Source organism: Lepidochelys olivacea (genome assembly GCF_965140295.1).
Source record: "Lepidochelys olivacea isolate rLepOli2 genome assembly, chromosome: 7".
In the NCBI taxonomy this organism is placed as follows: domain Eukaryota; kingdom Metazoa; phylum Chordata; order Testudines; family Cheloniidae; genus Lepidochelys; species Lepidochelys olivacea.
In genome coordinates this window covers 1,252,987-1,269,213 of record NC_140417.1, presented here as the reverse complement: position 1 = coordinate 1,269,213, position 16,227 = coordinate 1,252,987, and the positions used below count along the sequence as shown (strand labels likewise).

The 16,227-nt window shown below is 64.6% G+C and overlaps 1 protein-coding gene across 1 annotated transcript in view; it reads right to left on the bottom strand.

Annotated features, from left to right (window-relative positions):
• Positions 1-16,227, bottom strand: part of LOC311524124 (laminin subunit beta-2-like) — a 48,265-nt gene that overhangs the window by 28,503 nt on the left and 3,535 nt on the right. The window contains exons 3-15 of the mRNA XM_084634916.1: positions 15,801-15,964; positions 14,924-15,047; positions 13,421-13,494; positions 12,534-12,722; positions 11,112-11,175; positions 10,552-10,754; positions 10,019-10,139; positions 8,927-9,115; positions 7,627-7,806; positions 6,512-6,624; positions 6,362-6,441; positions 1,805-1,961; positions 29-181 (exon numbers count right to left, since the gene is read on the bottom strand). Coding sequence (XP_084491042.1) covers positions 29-181; positions 1,805-1,961; positions 6,362-6,441; positions 6,512-6,624; positions 7,627-7,806; positions 8,927-9,115; positions 10,019-10,139; positions 10,552-10,754; positions 11,112-11,175; positions 12,534-12,722; positions 13,421-13,494; positions 14,924-15,047; positions 15,801-15,964 — 1,811 coding nt within the window. The remainder of the gene's footprint in view (positions 1-28; positions 182-1,804; positions 1,962-6,361; positions 6,442-6,511; positions 6,625-7,626; positions 7,807-8,926; positions 9,116-10,018; positions 10,140-10,551; positions 10,755-11,111; positions 11,176-12,533; positions 12,723-13,420; positions 13,495-14,923; positions 15,048-15,800; positions 15,965-16,227) is intronic.

Here is a 16,227-nt window from a genome sequence, read left to right as displayed (position 1 = left end):
CTCCAGGACCCTCCCCCCCGCTCCTCACCTTGTGCTGGGGCTGCCGGCTGCGCCGGGGCAGGGCTCGGTGCTGCCGGAGCCGCATGGCTCCACGTTGGCGGCGCAGACGCCCCTTCCGCCCGTTGGGGAGCCCGCGGGAGTGCTCCAGGCAGTCCGAGGGGGCCTCGGGGCGCAGCGCTCCCTGCAACGGGCCAGGGTCAGCCTGGGAGACCGCCAGGGGCGCGGGGATGGGGGCTGCGCCGAGCACCCCGGGGGATGGGGCTGAGCCAGGGGGACTGACGAGGGGGCAGGAGGTTGCTGTGGGGGGCTGGGGTTACCCTGAGGAGACCCCCTGACCGCAGCAGGCTCCAGCTGGCCAGAGGGACGCTGACGCCCGGCTGCACAGTGTAGCTGGTGCTGGGTCCTGTTGCTCTGCGGGGGGCAAAACCCCCGGCCCAGACCCCAGCCTGCCACGAGAGACTGGGCCCCACAGCCACGGAACTGCACTTGGGAGGGGTACTGAGCCCGTGACCAGCTGTGACGTTATTGACTTGAACTGGGACCATATAGAACATCGTTGCAACCCAGGTCCCGTAGTGGCACTAAATCTTGTATAAAGGGGGTCAACTAAGGTGTCTCAGACGAGGTGATGGTTTGCTGGTTAGGATGATGCTGTCTGTGTGCGTCTATCATTTTGTAGTTAAAGTTATGAATATTGGCTCTGTCCTGTCTGTAGTTCAAACCTGTGCTCTGCTTCTGGGGGACACCCCAGACACGTTGGGGTCAGCTCTGCCTAGCCTGCTGGACGGCCCATTAAGGACCATCAGCGACACAACTGACCCAGTGAGAGAAGGCAGACGCGCCTGGGGACTCGGCCAGGCGTGCAGGGACCTGCCTAGGGACCGAACTCGGAGGTGTTTCCAGGCCATGGATGGGCAGCTTGTCCTTGGGACACAGAAAGCAGAGACCACACGGCAAGAGACTTTCAAAAGCTGCTGCAGCTCTTCCAGCTGGTCTTCAGTCCTGCTTCTGGCCTCTGGAGGGACTTGGCTACCCTGAAGCTTTGACCCAAGGACTGAAAGACCCATCCCAGCTGGGGATGTTCTCCAGAGACTGGATTTGAACCTGCCGTTTATTCCATCCCTGCTGCAAGCCTGACCCAAGAACTTGGCCGTCACTGGACGTCATTGATTCCATTGAACCCGTTCTAGCTCTCCTCTCTGTCTTTTCCGTTTATGAACAAACCTTTAGATTTTACACTCCAAAGGATCGGCAGCAGCGTGATCTGTGGGTAAGATCTGATTTGTGTATTGACCGGGGTCTGGGGCTTGGTCCTTTGGGATCGAGAGAACTGTTTTTCTTTTACTGGGGTATTGGTTTTCACAACCATCTGTCCCCATAACGAGTGGCCCTGGTGGGGATACTGGGAAACTGGAGTGTCTAAGGGAATTGCTCGTGTGACTTGGGGTTAGCCAGTGGGGTGAGACCAAAGTCTGCTCTGTTTGGCTGGTTTGGTTTGCCTTGGTGGGCACAGAAACCCCAGCCCTGGGCTGTAACTGCCCTGCTTTGAGCAGTTTGCCTTAAATTGGCACTCTCCGTTGGGTCCTGCTAGAACCAGCATCGTTATAACATGGGACTCTGTGCGCTGCCCACCCCCTCGGCCCTGGGACCCCACACACTGCCCCCCCCCTTGGCCCAGGGACCCTGGGTGCTCCCCCCCGGCCCTGGGACCCCACATGCTGCCCCCCTCAGGCCCAGGACTCCGCGCCCTGCCCCCTCCCAGCCCCGGGACCTGCAGCAGCCAGCATTGGGTACCCGCACTCACCGGCAGCGTGGGGTGGGTGGGCGCGTGTCCTGTGGCATGCTCTGCCTCGTAGCTGTAGTAGTCCAGGGGTGCACAGAAGTAGCCGGGCTGCACCTGGTCACACTGGCGCCCGATGAGGTGGGGCCGGCAGGGGCACAACCCGTCCTCCATGGAGCACCTGGGGGCGGCACAAGCCCTGTCCATCCTGGGCTAAGGGAGCCTGCTCTGCCCTGTCCCTTTGTCCCGGGGGAGCCGGCCCAGCCCAGGCCACATGTCCGTGTGTCTGTCCCAGGGCAGGGGCCATGGGGGAGGAGTGAGAGGGGCCAGCCTGTTACCAGCCCTGAGTGCCCTGGTGTGACGAAGTGGGACTGTTCTTAATGTTTCCTCTGAATAGTGTGGGGGTGCCTCAGTTTCCCCTAGGCAGTTCTTAAGTATCTAGGGGGTGGGATAAGGGTGTATGATCACTGCAGAGCCCTAGAGGGCAGGTGTGGGCAGGGGTCTGGACACAGAGAATGGCCGACACCCTGTTTCCTGGCAACTGATGGCCTGGGCCCTTCCCCCCTGCGAGGTGAGAGCTAAAGGGTTGGAGAACAAAGGAATCAGGTGACCACCTGGCCCGGGAAAGGAACAAAGCCCAGAGGAGGAGGGGCTGGAGGGAGTTTCAGTTTGGGGCTGGGTGGAGGAACACAGGGAACCCCAGGGCTGGGGTCTAAGCTCCCTGCTCCCCCAGAAGGACATGATTGAGGGGTCCTGGTTGTACCCACAAGCTCTGTTTTTGGACTGTGTTCCTGTTGTCCAATAAACCTTCTGTTTTACTGGCTGGCTGAGAGTCTCAGTGGATCCCAGGAAGAGGGGTGCAGGGCCTGGACTCCCCCACACTCCGTGACAACTGGTGGCAGCGGTGGGATGTACTGCACCCCGTGGATGGCACTTCCTGCAGTAAGTGACTGGGGAGCAGTAACACGAAGGGGGATTGCCGAGGACCAGGCATGCTGAAGGCTCAGAGAGGAGCGGTTTCGGGGGGCGGTTAACCCCTGGGAGTGTGTGACCAGCGAGAAGGACTGTGCAGTAATGGGGTCCCCCTAAGGACTGCAGTGAGCAGTCTCAGGGGCGGAGGAGCCTGCAGCTTGGCCCGGGGAGAGAGAAGGACTTTTGCAGTAACAGGGTTCCCCTGGGGATTGCAGTGAGCAGTCCAAGGGGCGGAGGAGTCTACAGCTCGACCCTGGCAAAGAGGTGGTGACCTCGAGAAGGGCTGGCACACTAGGGGTTCTCCCTGGAAACCGTGGGGAGCTGAGAACACACGGGCCTGTGAGTCCACAACAACTTGGGAGGAGCGGAGTGATGGTCTGTCACCGTCTCCTTAAGAAGGACATTGTAACCCTGTGCAAAAAGAGAGGGTTGAGCGTTGGAAAGTTCACCAAAGCACAGTTAATCGTGCAGCTGGAGGAGGATGACCGCTCTAAGGGACAGATTCCTGACCCCCAATGGGGCTATAGCAGGATCTGGGAGCAGCTGGAGTGGTAGCCAGGCATCCCCAAGACTCCTGTCCCCGACCAGACGTGGGTCTTCACGATCGGGTTCCCCATCGGGGGATCGGAGATGGACGGGATTGGAGCTGAGTCCGAGGGAGCAAGAGGACTGTGAGAGACAGCGAGAGCCCGAGAAAGAGCTGCAGAAGCAGCAGCAGCATGAACTGGCGGTGGTGGGGTGGAGAGGCCTAGAGGACCTCCCCGGGGTGAGTGGGGACAGACCCCGGGGGGCCAGTTCCGCAGGGAACCTCGAGACTAAATTGCTGCCCCTGGTTAAGGATGGGGGGATGTGGATGCCACCTCACTGCCTTTGAGCAGGCTGGCGATTTGAACCAAGGGGACCCTGCGGAAAAGCCCCGGTGTCTAGCTCCCTTGCTGGGTCCCAAGGCCATAGACTCCGTCATCCAGATGGTTGGGGATGTGGACAGGCTCCCACTCCTGGTCCCAACCTATATGTCTGTGTGGAGTTTCCTGGGGCCAGGCCCCACGGATCTCCAGTGGGAGCAGAAGGTGATGGTCAATGGGGAGACATTCTTGGGGTGGCCAAAGGGCATGGGCTGCATAAACCTTCCCACATGCGGCCTGCGAGTGCTATCGACCACCCCTGACCTAAGGGAGGGCGTGAAACTGGAAGGGCCTGGTGTAACTCCTACCAAGGAAGGTTGGGGCATCCATGGGAACGTTGGTGGCTTCGAACTTCCCCAGGTCACCAGCTAAAGTGACCCCGCTCAGTTCGATCTCGAAGGGGGGAGAGATGTGACAAAGTGGGACTGTTCTTAATGTTTCCTCTGAATAGTGTGGGGGTGCCTCAGTTTCCCCTATGCAGTTCTTAAGTATCTAGGTGGTGGGATAGGGGTGTATGATCCTTGCAGAGCCCTAGAGGGCAGGTGTGTGCAGGGATCTGGACACAGAGAATGGCCAACACCCTGTTTCCTGGCAACTGATGGCCTGGGCCCTTCCCCCCTGCGAGGTGAGAGCTAAAGGGTTGGAGAACAAAGGAATCAGGTGACCACCTGGCCCGGGAAAGGAACAAAGCCCAGAGGAGGAGGGGCTGGAGGGAGTTTCAGTTTGGGGCTGGGTGGAGGAACACAGGGAACCCCAGGGCTGGGGTCTAAGCTCCCTGCTCCCCCAGAAGGACGTGATTGAGGGGTCCTGGTTGTACCCACAAGCTCTGTTTTTGGACTGTGTTCCTGTTGTCCAATAAACCTTCTGTTTTACTGGCTGGCTGAGAGTCTCAGTGGATCCCAGGAAGAGGGGTGCAGGGCCTGGACTCCCGCACCTGCTCTGCCCTGTCCCTTTGTCCCGGGGGAGCCGGCCCAGCCCAGGCCACATGTCCGTGTGTCTGTCCCAGGGCAGGGGCCATGGGGGAGGAGTGAGAGGGGCCAGCCTGTTACCAGCCCTGAGTGCCCTGGTTCCATCCCCAGCTCCCCACAGCTTGTGTCCCACCCCCGGGGTGATGACCTGGGCATGGTCTTACTGTCTTCTCTGAATAGTGGGTGTGCCTCAGTTTCCCCTGTGTTACTCAGGTATCTGGGTGGTGGGACAAGGGGGGGTGATCTTTGCGTGACCCCTAGAGGGCAGGTGTGGCTGTGACAGGCCGCAGAGAACAGCCGACACTCGTAGCCTGGCAACTGAGGGCCAGGCCCCCTCCTCTGCGAGGATCAGCCCAGGGTGTTGGCGCAGCCGGGGTGACCTGCTGGCCCGGGAACAGAAAGGAAGGAGGAGGGGCAAGAGGTGTGAGGGAGGGTTGCCAACCCTCCAGGGTTGGCCTGGAGTCTCCCGAATAGGCATCGGTCTCTGGGTGACTATTGAAAGCAACCCAGCAGACCGGGCTGTTCTACACCGACTAACCGGCCTGTCACACGCTGGCTGGGGGTCACGGCAGCTAGAGATCGGGGGGGCATTTCTCCCTCTGGGGGTGGGGCCCCAGGGGCAAAGCCAGGCTCCTGGTGGCTCCAGGAGGCGGGGAGCCTCTGAGAAGGGCTGTCGCACTGAGGGATTCCTCCCAGGGGCGGTGCAGGGCTGAGAGTCTGGGGCCTGGCAGTGCCTGACACCCGGCACCCCTGAGCCACGGTGCCACCACTGCCCCATGACCCTGCCCCACGGCCGTGATATCGCCCCATGTGTGACGAAGTGGGAACGTTCTTAATGTTTTTTCTGACTACTGTGTGAGTGCCTCAGTTTCCCCATGGCATTTCTTAAGTCTCTAGGTGGGGGGATAAGGGGGTGTGATTGTGGCAGAGCCCTAGAGGGCCAGCGTGATGGTGTCTGCACAGAGAATGGCCGACACCCTGTCCCCTGGCGACTGATGGCCTGGGCCCCTCCTCTGCAAAGGGGCCGACTGGAGAACAAAGAGATCAGGTGGCCTCCTGGCCTGGGAAAGAGACAAAGGCCAGAGGAGGGGTGGGAGAGTTTCAGTTTGGAGCTGGCTGGGGAAATGGAGGGAGGCCAGAGGGGGCTCTGGCTCCCTGCCCCCCAAGACAGACGTGACTGAGGGGTCCTGTTCTCTGCACCTACAAGCTCTGTGTTAGACCATGTTCCTGTCGTCTAATAAACCTTCTGTTTTACTGGCTGGCGGAGAGTCCCGTCTGACTGCGAAGTTGGGGGGCAGGACCCTCTGGCTTCCCCAGGACCCCGCCTGAGCGGACTCGCTGGGGGAAGCGCAGGGAGGGGCAGAGGAGGCTGAATGCTCCGAGGTCAGACCCAGGAAGGTGGAAGCTGTGTGAGCTGTGTGTCCTGCAGACAGGCTGCTCCCAGAGAGGAGACTTCCCCAGAGTCCTGCCTGGCTTCATGGGGAGCAGTTCCAGAGCATCACCCGGGGACCCCGGGACACCCTGTACCCCCTCTCCCCAGCTGTGGCGCTGCTCATCATGTCCCTCCCCCCAGCAGTGAAGCCATGTGGCTTCCCCCGGAGGAAGTGTGAGACCCCTGGGGGGTCTGGTACCCTGCAGGGTTCTCCGGGAGACTGCCCCAAATACTGTCGTAGGTCGTACCCCCCTCCGACGTGTGGTGCTGCCCCGTGCCCTTCCCCTGCGTGGCACATGCCTACCTGTTGCTGTAGGCGCCCCCGAAGTCGCAGGCGCAGGGCCGGCAGCCGGCCACGTCGGTGCTCAGGCCCCAGAACTCGGGCTGTGGGGAGAGCAGGGTTAGGCACCGCCTGGGGTCCGGCCGGGGCCAGGCAGGGGGCAGGGGCACTCACCAGGCACTGGCTGCAGTACTGGCCGCTCACAAAACGCTTGCAGTAGCAGTCTCCACTGACGTGGTCACAGGGGGGGCTGCCCGTGAGGATGCCCCGAGGGTCGCACCTGCAGGCTGGGCAGAGACACAGCAGCTTACCCAGTGGGGCCCGTGCCCCCAGGATCCTGCCCGGTACCCATGAGGTTGTCCCACGCAGCATGCGGGGCCCTGCCACTGGCGGCTGCACCGAGGAGCCATGTCCCCCGGGGCCCTGCAGCACAGCCCGGCTGGGTGGCTGTGATGAGGTGGGCATGGTCTTACTGTCTTCTCTGAATGCTCGGTGTGTGCCTCAGTTTCCCCTATGTGTTACTCAGGTATCTGGGTGGTGGAACAATGGGGGGTGATGTCTGCAGCAACCTCCAGAGGGCAGGTGTGGCTGTGACAGTCTCCAGAGAACAGCCGACACTGTAGCCTGGCAACTGAGGGCCAGGCCCCCTCCTCTGCAAGGATCAGCCGGAAGTGTTGGTGCAGCCGGGGTGACCTGCTGGCCCGGGAAAGGGACAAAGGAACAAGCAGGGGCAACAGGCGTGAGGGAGGCCTCAATCCCCCGCATAGGGGCTGGAACCAGGGGGACTGGGGGGCTGCAGCCTCCCCTGGCGTGACATGGTCTCCATCATATCCAGGGTTTGTAGTTTGGTTCCTTGGCTCAGCCCCTCCCCAGCCCCGACCCCATACACGTTGCTCCAGCACCCTGGTCTCCTGTTTGGGACTCAGGGGGAGTCCGGGGGAACCAGGCCCCGGGTCCCCCCAAGCTGGTTTTCTGCAGGTGCCTGCTCCCTGGGCTGACAAGCTCTGTTCTACGCTGAGCTCCCGACGGCTCTGTCACACGCTGGTGGGAGACACAGCTGGCTGCAGAGTGGGGGGCAGGGCGCTTTGGGGGGGTGAGGCTCCCCAGGGGGACGCACTGCAGGGAGCGAACGGGGTGACCAAGGGGCTGAACGCTCCGAGGTCGGACCCAGGAAGTGCCAAAGCCAAGCAGGCTCCTTGGCCTGGTGAGCATGGCCCTGAGGGGAGACACTGTCCCAGAGCCCTGCCTGGCTTCGCTCCGAGCGGTGCCAAGGCCGTGCCCACACTCACACTGGCAGCCCTGTGGGTTGGTGCGGCTCAGCCCGTAGAAGGCCTCCTTGCAGCGGTCGCAGCGCACGCCCTGGACGTGTTCCTTGCAGCGGCACTGCCCGGCGATCATGCCCAGCGCCACGTCCGTGTGGCTGTCACACACCCCGCCGTCCAGGGAGCCCACTGGGTCACAGTCACAGGCTGCCAGCAAAGGGGAAGAGAGCAGGAGTCGCACGCCAGGAACCAGCTCAGCGCCCAGCCTGGACGCCAGGGCCTGGCACCGCAGTGGCCCCAAAGCAGGTGGCACTGCCAGGGCAGATGGGATCGCCCATGCCGGGCAGGGAGAGGGCAGCCGAGTGTCTCAGCGCAGCCAAAGCCCTGGGCACATGCCCAGGCCAGGGAGTGCGACTGCCAGCAAAGGGGCTGGGGCTTGGCGTGAGCCCCCCCACAGCACTGCAGCCAAAGGGCTCACGTGCTCCCTGGCCGCATCCCGGGGCCGTGACCAACGCGGGGACGTGGGTGATATGCGCCTCAGTTTCCCTAGGCGTTGCCCTGCCACACTGAGCGCCACGAGGCGTGGGCCACGCAGCAGGCTGGGGAGAGACACGGGGCAGCGAGGGCATGGGGGACCTAACAGACAATGGGAACCCCAAGGACCCCGCATGTCCTCGTGAGAGGGGAGCCCATGAGGCTACAGCTGGAGAAGGAGGGGGCCGTGCCAGGCGAGTGTGAGAAGACCCAGGGGAGCCCCTGGCATTGAGACTCGGGAGAGACGAGGAAGGAGGTCAAGATGGGCTGGCCAGGCTGGTCTCCGCTGATCCAGGACCGGAACCCGTTACCAGCTGCCGTGCCACAGGGGGACAGTCCAAGCGGGGGCTCGCTCCGTGGCCTGGCTGGGCAGAGCTCCCGGAGGGTCACAGGGGCTACAGCCCGCTCTCGAAGGCGGGGAGCGGCCAGCCTCGCTACGCACAGAGGTGAACCCAGCCTGCTCCGATCTCTGGGCCCTGGGGAACCCAGGAGCCGTGCAGTGCCCTGGCCTTCCCTCGCGCCTGGGGAGGGCACAGGCATGGCATCGGGGGCCCGTATGGGCTGGGAGCAGACCCGGGGACAGCATCTGACTAGCGGGGGCCTGGCGAGCCCCTGGAGACCCAGGGCTGGGCACGGGCCGGTAACCCTGAGAGAGAGGATGCCCCCTCTGCACTGCGGGCACCCAGCCGGCCCCAGCTCTAGCTTCAGAGGAAGGGGAGCAAAGCGCCGAGAACCCCAGGGGGTGGCCCCCGCCCGCTGGAGGCTGCCCGGGCCCGCCCGGCAGGGCACTCACGGACGCAGGCGGTGCTGGCCCGGATGTCGGCCAGCGGGCTGTGGTAGTAGAAGGGTTTGCAGAGCTGGCAGCTGCGGCCCATGGTGTTGTGCTGACAGTCGTCACAGACGCCCCCGCTGGCATTGCCCGTGGCCAGGTACACGGCCATGTCGAAGTGGCACCGGCGTGAGTGCTGGTTACAGTCACACCCTGCCGACAGATGGGTCCATGAACGACGGCCCAGGCACACCCGCACCCAGGGCACTGCCCCCCAGCACACCCACTGCACTAGGCGCACAAGCAGGTGGGGGGAACAGCCACGGGGAAGCAGGGGGGGGCACGGCTGTGGGATACCAGGGGGGGAACAGCCATGGGGAAGTGTGGGGGGGGGACGGCCGTGAGGAAGTGGGGGGTGCACAGCTGTGGGATACCGGGGGGGGAACAGCCACGGGGAAGTGCGGGGGGACACGGCCATGGGGGACGCACAGCCACAGGGAAGCGGGGGGGGGGCACAGTTGTGGGATACCGAGGGGGGAACAGCCATGGGGAAGTGGGGGAGGGGGCACAGCCGTGGGGAAGTGGGGGGCGCACAGCTGTGGGATACCAGGGGGGACACAGCCACAGGGAAGCAGGCAGGGGGGGAACAGCCATGGGGAAGTGTGTGGGGGGGCACGGCCGTGAGGAAGTGGGGGGCGCACAGCTGTGGGATACCGGGGGGGGAACAGCCATGGGGAAGCGGGGGGGGGGCACGGCCATGGGGGGACACAGCCACAGGGAAGCAGGTGGGGGGGCACAGCTGTGGGATACCGGGGGGGGGAACAGCCATGGGGAAGTGTGGGGGGGCACGGCCATGGGGAAGTGGGGGGGCACAGCTGTGGGATACCGGGGGGGGGGAACAGCCATGGGGAAGTGTGGGGGGGCACGGCCATGGGGAAGTGGGGGGGGCACAACTGTGGGATACCGGGGGGGAACAGCCACGGGGAAGTGGGGGGCGCACAGCTGTGGGATACCGGGGGGGACACAGCCATGGGGAAGTGGGGGGGTATGGTTGTGGGGAAGCGGCTGGGAGGGGGGCACAGCGGCGGGGAACCGGGGGGCCGGCTGCTCTCTCACCTTGGCAGGCGTGTGGGTCGGTGCCCCCGGCAGGGCGCCAGGGCAGGTCCTGGTAGAAGTCCTGGCACCGCTCGCAGTTCAGGCCCGTGGTGTGGTGTTTGCACACGCAACGGCCGTGAATCTGGGAGAGAGGCGGGGACGGCGCCCAGGTCAGCTGTGGCCCACGGCCCTGGCCTCAGCCCCCTCGCGCCGGGCTCTGCAGGGCCAGCGGACGAGCCCAGGGCCCTCAGCTGCCATTAGCAGGCCCTGCCGCAGACAGCAGGCCAGGCGCCAGGCCTGAGTGGGTCTTGTCTGCACTGGGGCAGGAGGAAAGGCTGGGGCACAGGGACCCCTGGGGCTGCCCCACACCCCCTGCCACCCGCCTGCTGCCCCGGGAATCAAGGGCACAGCAGCCACCACTGCTCCCCGCTTGGCTGGGCCTGGCTGCCTTGTGACAGGTCTTGGGGTGGGCTCTGCCCCCTTACTGCGCCCTCCCCACCCCACTCCCTGTGGGATGGGGCTCTGGCCCCTTGTCATGCCCTCCGCCCCCTTACCATGCCCTCCACGCCCCCTGGCACGCCGGGGGCGGGCGCGCACTCGGAGGCGTGGCCGTAGCAGAAGCAGCTCCCGCGCAGCACCAGCTCGTAGAGGGCATAGTAATACTTCTCCTGGATCTCCCGCCGCCAGTCCAGCAGGTTGTCGCCCAGCGTGTGCAGCTTGGTCAGGTTCACCCGCAGGTTGGTGACGCGCAGCAGATCTGGGGGCAGGGGGAGCTCAGCACTGGCCCCACCTCCTGGCCCTGCTGCCCCCAATCCCCCCAGGCCCCCAATCTCCCAGCCCCAGCACCCCACAGCCCTGATGCCTCCCACTCTCCTCGGCCCCCGCATACAGTCCCCAGTCACCACTCCTGCATTACCCCATCCGCAAACCCCCCTGGCCTGCCTATGCCTTCCCTGCCATGGGCATGTCCCTGCCCACGGCGCCGCTCGCAGCTCTGAGCCCGGCGCCCCACAGCGCCGCCCGCAGCTCCGAGCCTGGCACCCCAGGACTGCAAGCTCTACGGCAGGGATCAAGGCCCGTCCTCCCGGCTGATCCCCCCGCCTCGTGCTCCTACCCTGGATGGCTGGGCTGTACGGATCCTCCACTGGGATGGACGGGTCCAGGACCTTGAAAATCACCTGGACGACAGGCGTGGGGCAGCATGAGACCCCAGAGCTCCCCCAGCCCCATCCCACCCCCAGCCCCCGAACATGCCGCAGGGTGACAGGTGAGGGGCAGGGTGACCTTAGGAGTGTGATATCATATCTCATTGACAGGTGACACAGGGCCAGAAAGAGTTAATGACCTCCCAGACTGACCTGACCCAGGGCCCAACTTTAGAGACTGCTTAGGAAGAGATGGAAAGGAGGAGAGCTGTGAACTGCAGCCCGCACTGCTAGAGAGAGAAGGGGAGATGCTGGCTCAGGGCTTGTGATGTCAGCAAACGAGTCTTGTCTATTGCCACAGCTTTGATTCAAAGATCAAAACAGGAGTGTGAAGATCTAGGAAGACACTGGAGGGCAACAGTGTTGTTGTCTCTCTGTCTCCGGGAAGGTTGGGGTAACCTGTATCTGAACCGTTTAATGATAAATTACCCTGGGCTAATTGCCAGGATGTTTGGGAGAAGGAAGGTTGAGCCTATTGTCTTCTCAGGCCAAGAGGCTGCTGGAAATGTATAAAAGCCCTGGGACACGATCCTCCTTCATCTCAGATCGGCTTTGGGTTTCAAGAAGGGGAAACCCTGAGCCATAAGGATTGAGATCCCCAGTCACTGACTGGAGTCACCCTGAACATGGACATTGGACTGTAACCTCTGGGCTGTTTCTAAAAGGACGTTTGGCCACTACAGATTCACCATCTCTGCTCGGTATCGTGACCTCAAGAACTGAACTCAGGTCGGTCTGTAGACTGATCTTTCTACCAACTCTCTCTCCCTTTTCTTTTTGAATAAACTGTAGTTTAATTAACGAGAATTGGCTATCAGTGCGTATTTGGGGTAAGATCTAAGTTATCATTGGACCTGGGTCTGGGGCCTGATCCTTTGGGACTGGGGGAACCTGCTCTCTTATATGATGAGAGAAGATCTTCAGTAATCATCATCGTATCTGACGTGTGTCCGGAGGGAGGCCTGGGGCGGGCACTGCGTTGTGTGGACGTCTGAGTACCCAGGGAGGTGATACGGAGGCTGGTTTGGTAACTCTGAGGAGTGGCATATCCACCGGCATTCGGGGTTTGTCTGCCCCGCTCTGTCTGCAGTTCACCCCGACTGAGTGACCTCAGCTGGCTCCCACGGGCAGCATCGTTACAGGCAGCGTGTGACCCCAGAGACCCCTCTGCCCCGGCCTGCCCCAACATCCCCATTCCCCAGGGCAACAAGTGAGGGGCAGAGTTTGTCCCCAGGTCCTTCCCATGGGCCCTGCCCCAGCCCCCGTGCCCAGGGTGACAGGCAAGGGGCAGCGTGAGACCCCACAGCCCCTGCCTGCCCCAGCTTCCCCACCTCGCCGTGGCTGGAGGGCTCAATCTCGGAGTAGCGCTGCTCACACAACACCTCGTCCACACGGCCCGAAGCCTGCACAGCCACGGCCGGGAACAGCTGGGAGCAGTTGTAGGCGAAGTAGCGATAAACCTTCCAGGTGCGGCCGAAATCCGCCGAGCGCTCGATCAGCATGGCCGCCGGGCGGAAGGTCTGTGGGGAGAGACATGGGGGAGCTGGGTGCGCCCCCAGCATGCCCCGGGGCAGGGTGTCGTGGGGGAGGGGAGCTGGGTGCGCCCCCAGCATGCCCCTGGGTGGGGTGTCGTGGGGGAGGGGAGCTGGGTGTCCCCCAGCATGCCCCTGGGCGGGGTGTCGTGGGGGAGGGGAGCTGGGTGCCCCCCAGCATGCCCCGGGGCGGGGTGTCGTGGGGGAGGGGAGCTGGGTGCGCCCCCAGCATGCCCCTGGGCGGGGTGTCGTGGGGGAGGGGAGCTGGGTGTCCCCCAGCATGCCCCTGGGCGGGGTGTCGTGGGGGAGGGGAGCTGGGTGCCCCCCAGCATGCCCCGGGGCAGGGTGTCGTGGGGGAGGGGAGCTGGGTGCGCCCCCAGCATGCCCCGGGGCAGGGTGTCGTGGGGGAGGGGAGCTGGGTGCGCCCCCAGCATGCCCCTGGGCGGGGTGTCTTGGGGGAGGGGATCTGCATGTGCCCCCAGCATGCCCCGGGGCGGGGTGTCGTGGGGGAGGGGAGCTGGGTGTCCCCCAGCATGCCCCGGGGCGGGGTGTCGTGGGGGAGGGGAGCTGGGTGTCCCCCAGCATAGCTGCCCAGCCCTGCAGAGCCAGGCCTGGGACCAGTGGGATGGCTGCTCCTGGGCAGGGTTGGCCCTGCTGTCCCCACCCCCAGCCCTGGGCCCAGTTACCTTAAATTTCATAATGAGATGGGTGAAGTGGAACTTGGCCTCGAGATCCAGGCGGATGCTTACGTGCTCCACGCCTGCGGAGATGGGACAGGATCACCCCCAGGCACCAGCCCCCCTGGGAAGATGGGACAGGACGGGGTCGCCCCCAGGCACCAGCCCCCCTGGGAAGATGGGACGGGACGGGGTCGCCCCCAGGCACCAGCCCCCCTGGGAAGATGGGACGGGACGGGGTCGACCCCAGGCACCAGCCCCCCTGGGAAGATGGGACAGGACGGGGTCGACCCCAGGCACCAGCCCCCCTGGGAAGATGGGACAGGACGGGGTCGACCCCAGGCACCAGCCCCCCTGGGAAGATGGGACGGGACGGGGTCGCCCCCAGGCACCAGCCCCCCTGGGAAGATGGGACGGGACGGGGTCGCCCCCAGGCACCAGCCCCCCTGGGAAGATGGGACGGGACGGGGTCGCCCCCAGGCACCAGCCCCCCTGGGAAGATGGGACGGGACGGGGTCGCCCCCAGGCACCAGCCCCCCTGGGAAGATGGGACGGGACGGGGTCGCCCCCAGGCACCAGCCCCTCCCGGGGAGACGGGACAGGTGATGCAGCAGGGAGTGGGGCAGATTTGACCTGGGGATGTTGCCAGGGAGTTTCATTGGGAAGGGGAGACGTCCCTTGAGGGAGGATACCTGAGCCTGTAACCTGAGCTGGGAGGGGGATGGGGCCAGGTGACCCCTTCTGCCTGGGTAGCTGGACAAAGGCTGGAGGAGGAGCCGGGGGGAGGCTGGGGGAGCCGGCTGGAGGGGGTTCAGTTTTGGTGAGTTGGCTGGGGAAGAGGAGGGAGCCCTATGGCTGGGGTCTAATCTCTCTATCCCCCAGAAGGGCCTGACGAAGGGGTCCTGTTTGTGCCCACAAGCTCTGGTCTGGACTGTGTTCCTGTCGTCTCTAATAAACCTTCTGTCCTACTGGCTGGCTGAGAGTCACGGTGAATGGCAGGAAGTGGGGGTGCCGGGCCCTGACTCCCCCTCATGCCGTGACACATCCCCCTGCACCACCACCCCAGGGAGACGGGAAAGGATGGGGTCACCCCCAGGCACCAGCCCCCCCGGGGAGATGGGACTGGGTCACCCCCATGCACCAGCCCCCCCGGGGAGATGGGACTGGGTCACCCCCATGCACCAGCCCCCCCGGGGAGGCGGGACAGGACGGGGTCACCCCCAATGCTCCACCAGCTGCCGGCACCAGCCCCTTTGCCGCCCTCACTTCTCCAGCCGTGGGCCCAGCAGAGGCAGGTGCGGTGGCTGCGGGCGCCGCTCACCCAGCCTGGAGGTCCTGGCGCTGGGGTTTCCCGAGGAACAGTCCCCGGGCCCGGGCCTGCAGCCCAGGCTGCCCTGAGGGTCCCCTGTGACTCCTGCGGTCCGGGGCAGCGCAGGCCAAGGGGGGGGCCATGACCCCTCCCTTCCCCTCCCCACTAGTCTGGGCTCCACCCGACCGCAGGGGGCCCCTCACCATTCTCCGACTGCCACCAGGTTGTGTGGCCGTCCTGGCCGCCGAGGTACACCACGTTCTGGATGCGGTGGCTGGTGCGCAGAGACGGGGACCGGGAGTCGCAGGAGAAGCATTTCTCCGAGTCCTGCAGCACAGAGAGTGTCCCAGTGGTGTCCCTGCCCCCCAGCAGCCCCCCCAGCAGGGACAGACGGACAGACCGGGGCACTGGAGCTGCCTCTGCTCCCCACCTGCGACAGACCCAGTCTCTTCAGCCCTGGGACAGACAGACAGACTCACCCCCGGACACACCCATCCAGACATGCACAGTACCCACGTGCACAGACGGATGGACGGACACAATCACCAATCCAGGCGGACAGACGGACTCTCACACACACACGGATCCAGGCGGACAGACGGACTCACACGCACGTGCAGAGCCGGACAGACGGACTCTCACACACACACAGATCCAGGCGGACAGACGGACTCTCACACACACGTGCTGACCCTGGCTTGCCCGCAGGCTCTGCCAGCCCGGCTGGGGCTGAGTGTTTGGGGCTGGGCACAGGGGACTGAGTCCCGCGTCTCCCTTGGCCAGGCTCACCAGAGGCCTGAGGACCGGCCGGCGGGTGCCGGTGAGAGCGCAGGGCTTAGGGCCAGGCTCCCCTGGTTGCCCTGGATGGGAGGGGCCTGGCTCCAGCCAGTGGGGGCTGTGGGCAGAGGGGCCTCCCCCTGGGTGCCCAGGCAGTGCTGACGGGGAGCGCGTGGCCGCATGGGGGGGTGGCGGGGGCAGCTGTTCACACCGCACGCAGAGAGCGTGTTGGGCCGGGAGCCACACAGCACCCGGCGGGCTGGGGGCTCTGCACCGAGCAGCCTTTGGGGGCTGGCCGGGTACCTGCAGGTGGCTGACGATGCAGTACTCCTGGGGCCCCTGCAGTCCACAGGTGGACGTGGCGCTCAGGTTCTGGGCCCGCCCCACAAGCAGGTTCCCAGTGGCCGGGTGGCAACTCCCCACGGAGCAGCCTGGCTCTTCCTGGCTCGCCGCACCGGGCACCTGGACTGGAGAGAGGCAAAGGGAGGGCCCGGCTGAGAGGGGGCATGTGGCGTCCTGGCACCCAGGGACTCTGCTGCGCTGGCCCCAAGAGGAAATCTGGTGTGACGAAGTGGGACTGTTCTTAATGTTTCCTCTGAATAGTGTGTGGGGGTGCCTCAGTTTCCCCTATGCAGTTCCTAAGTATCTAGGGGGTGGGGTAAGGGTGTATGATCACTGCAGAGCCCTAGAGGGCAGGTGTGTGCAGGGGTCTGGACGCAGAGAATGGCCG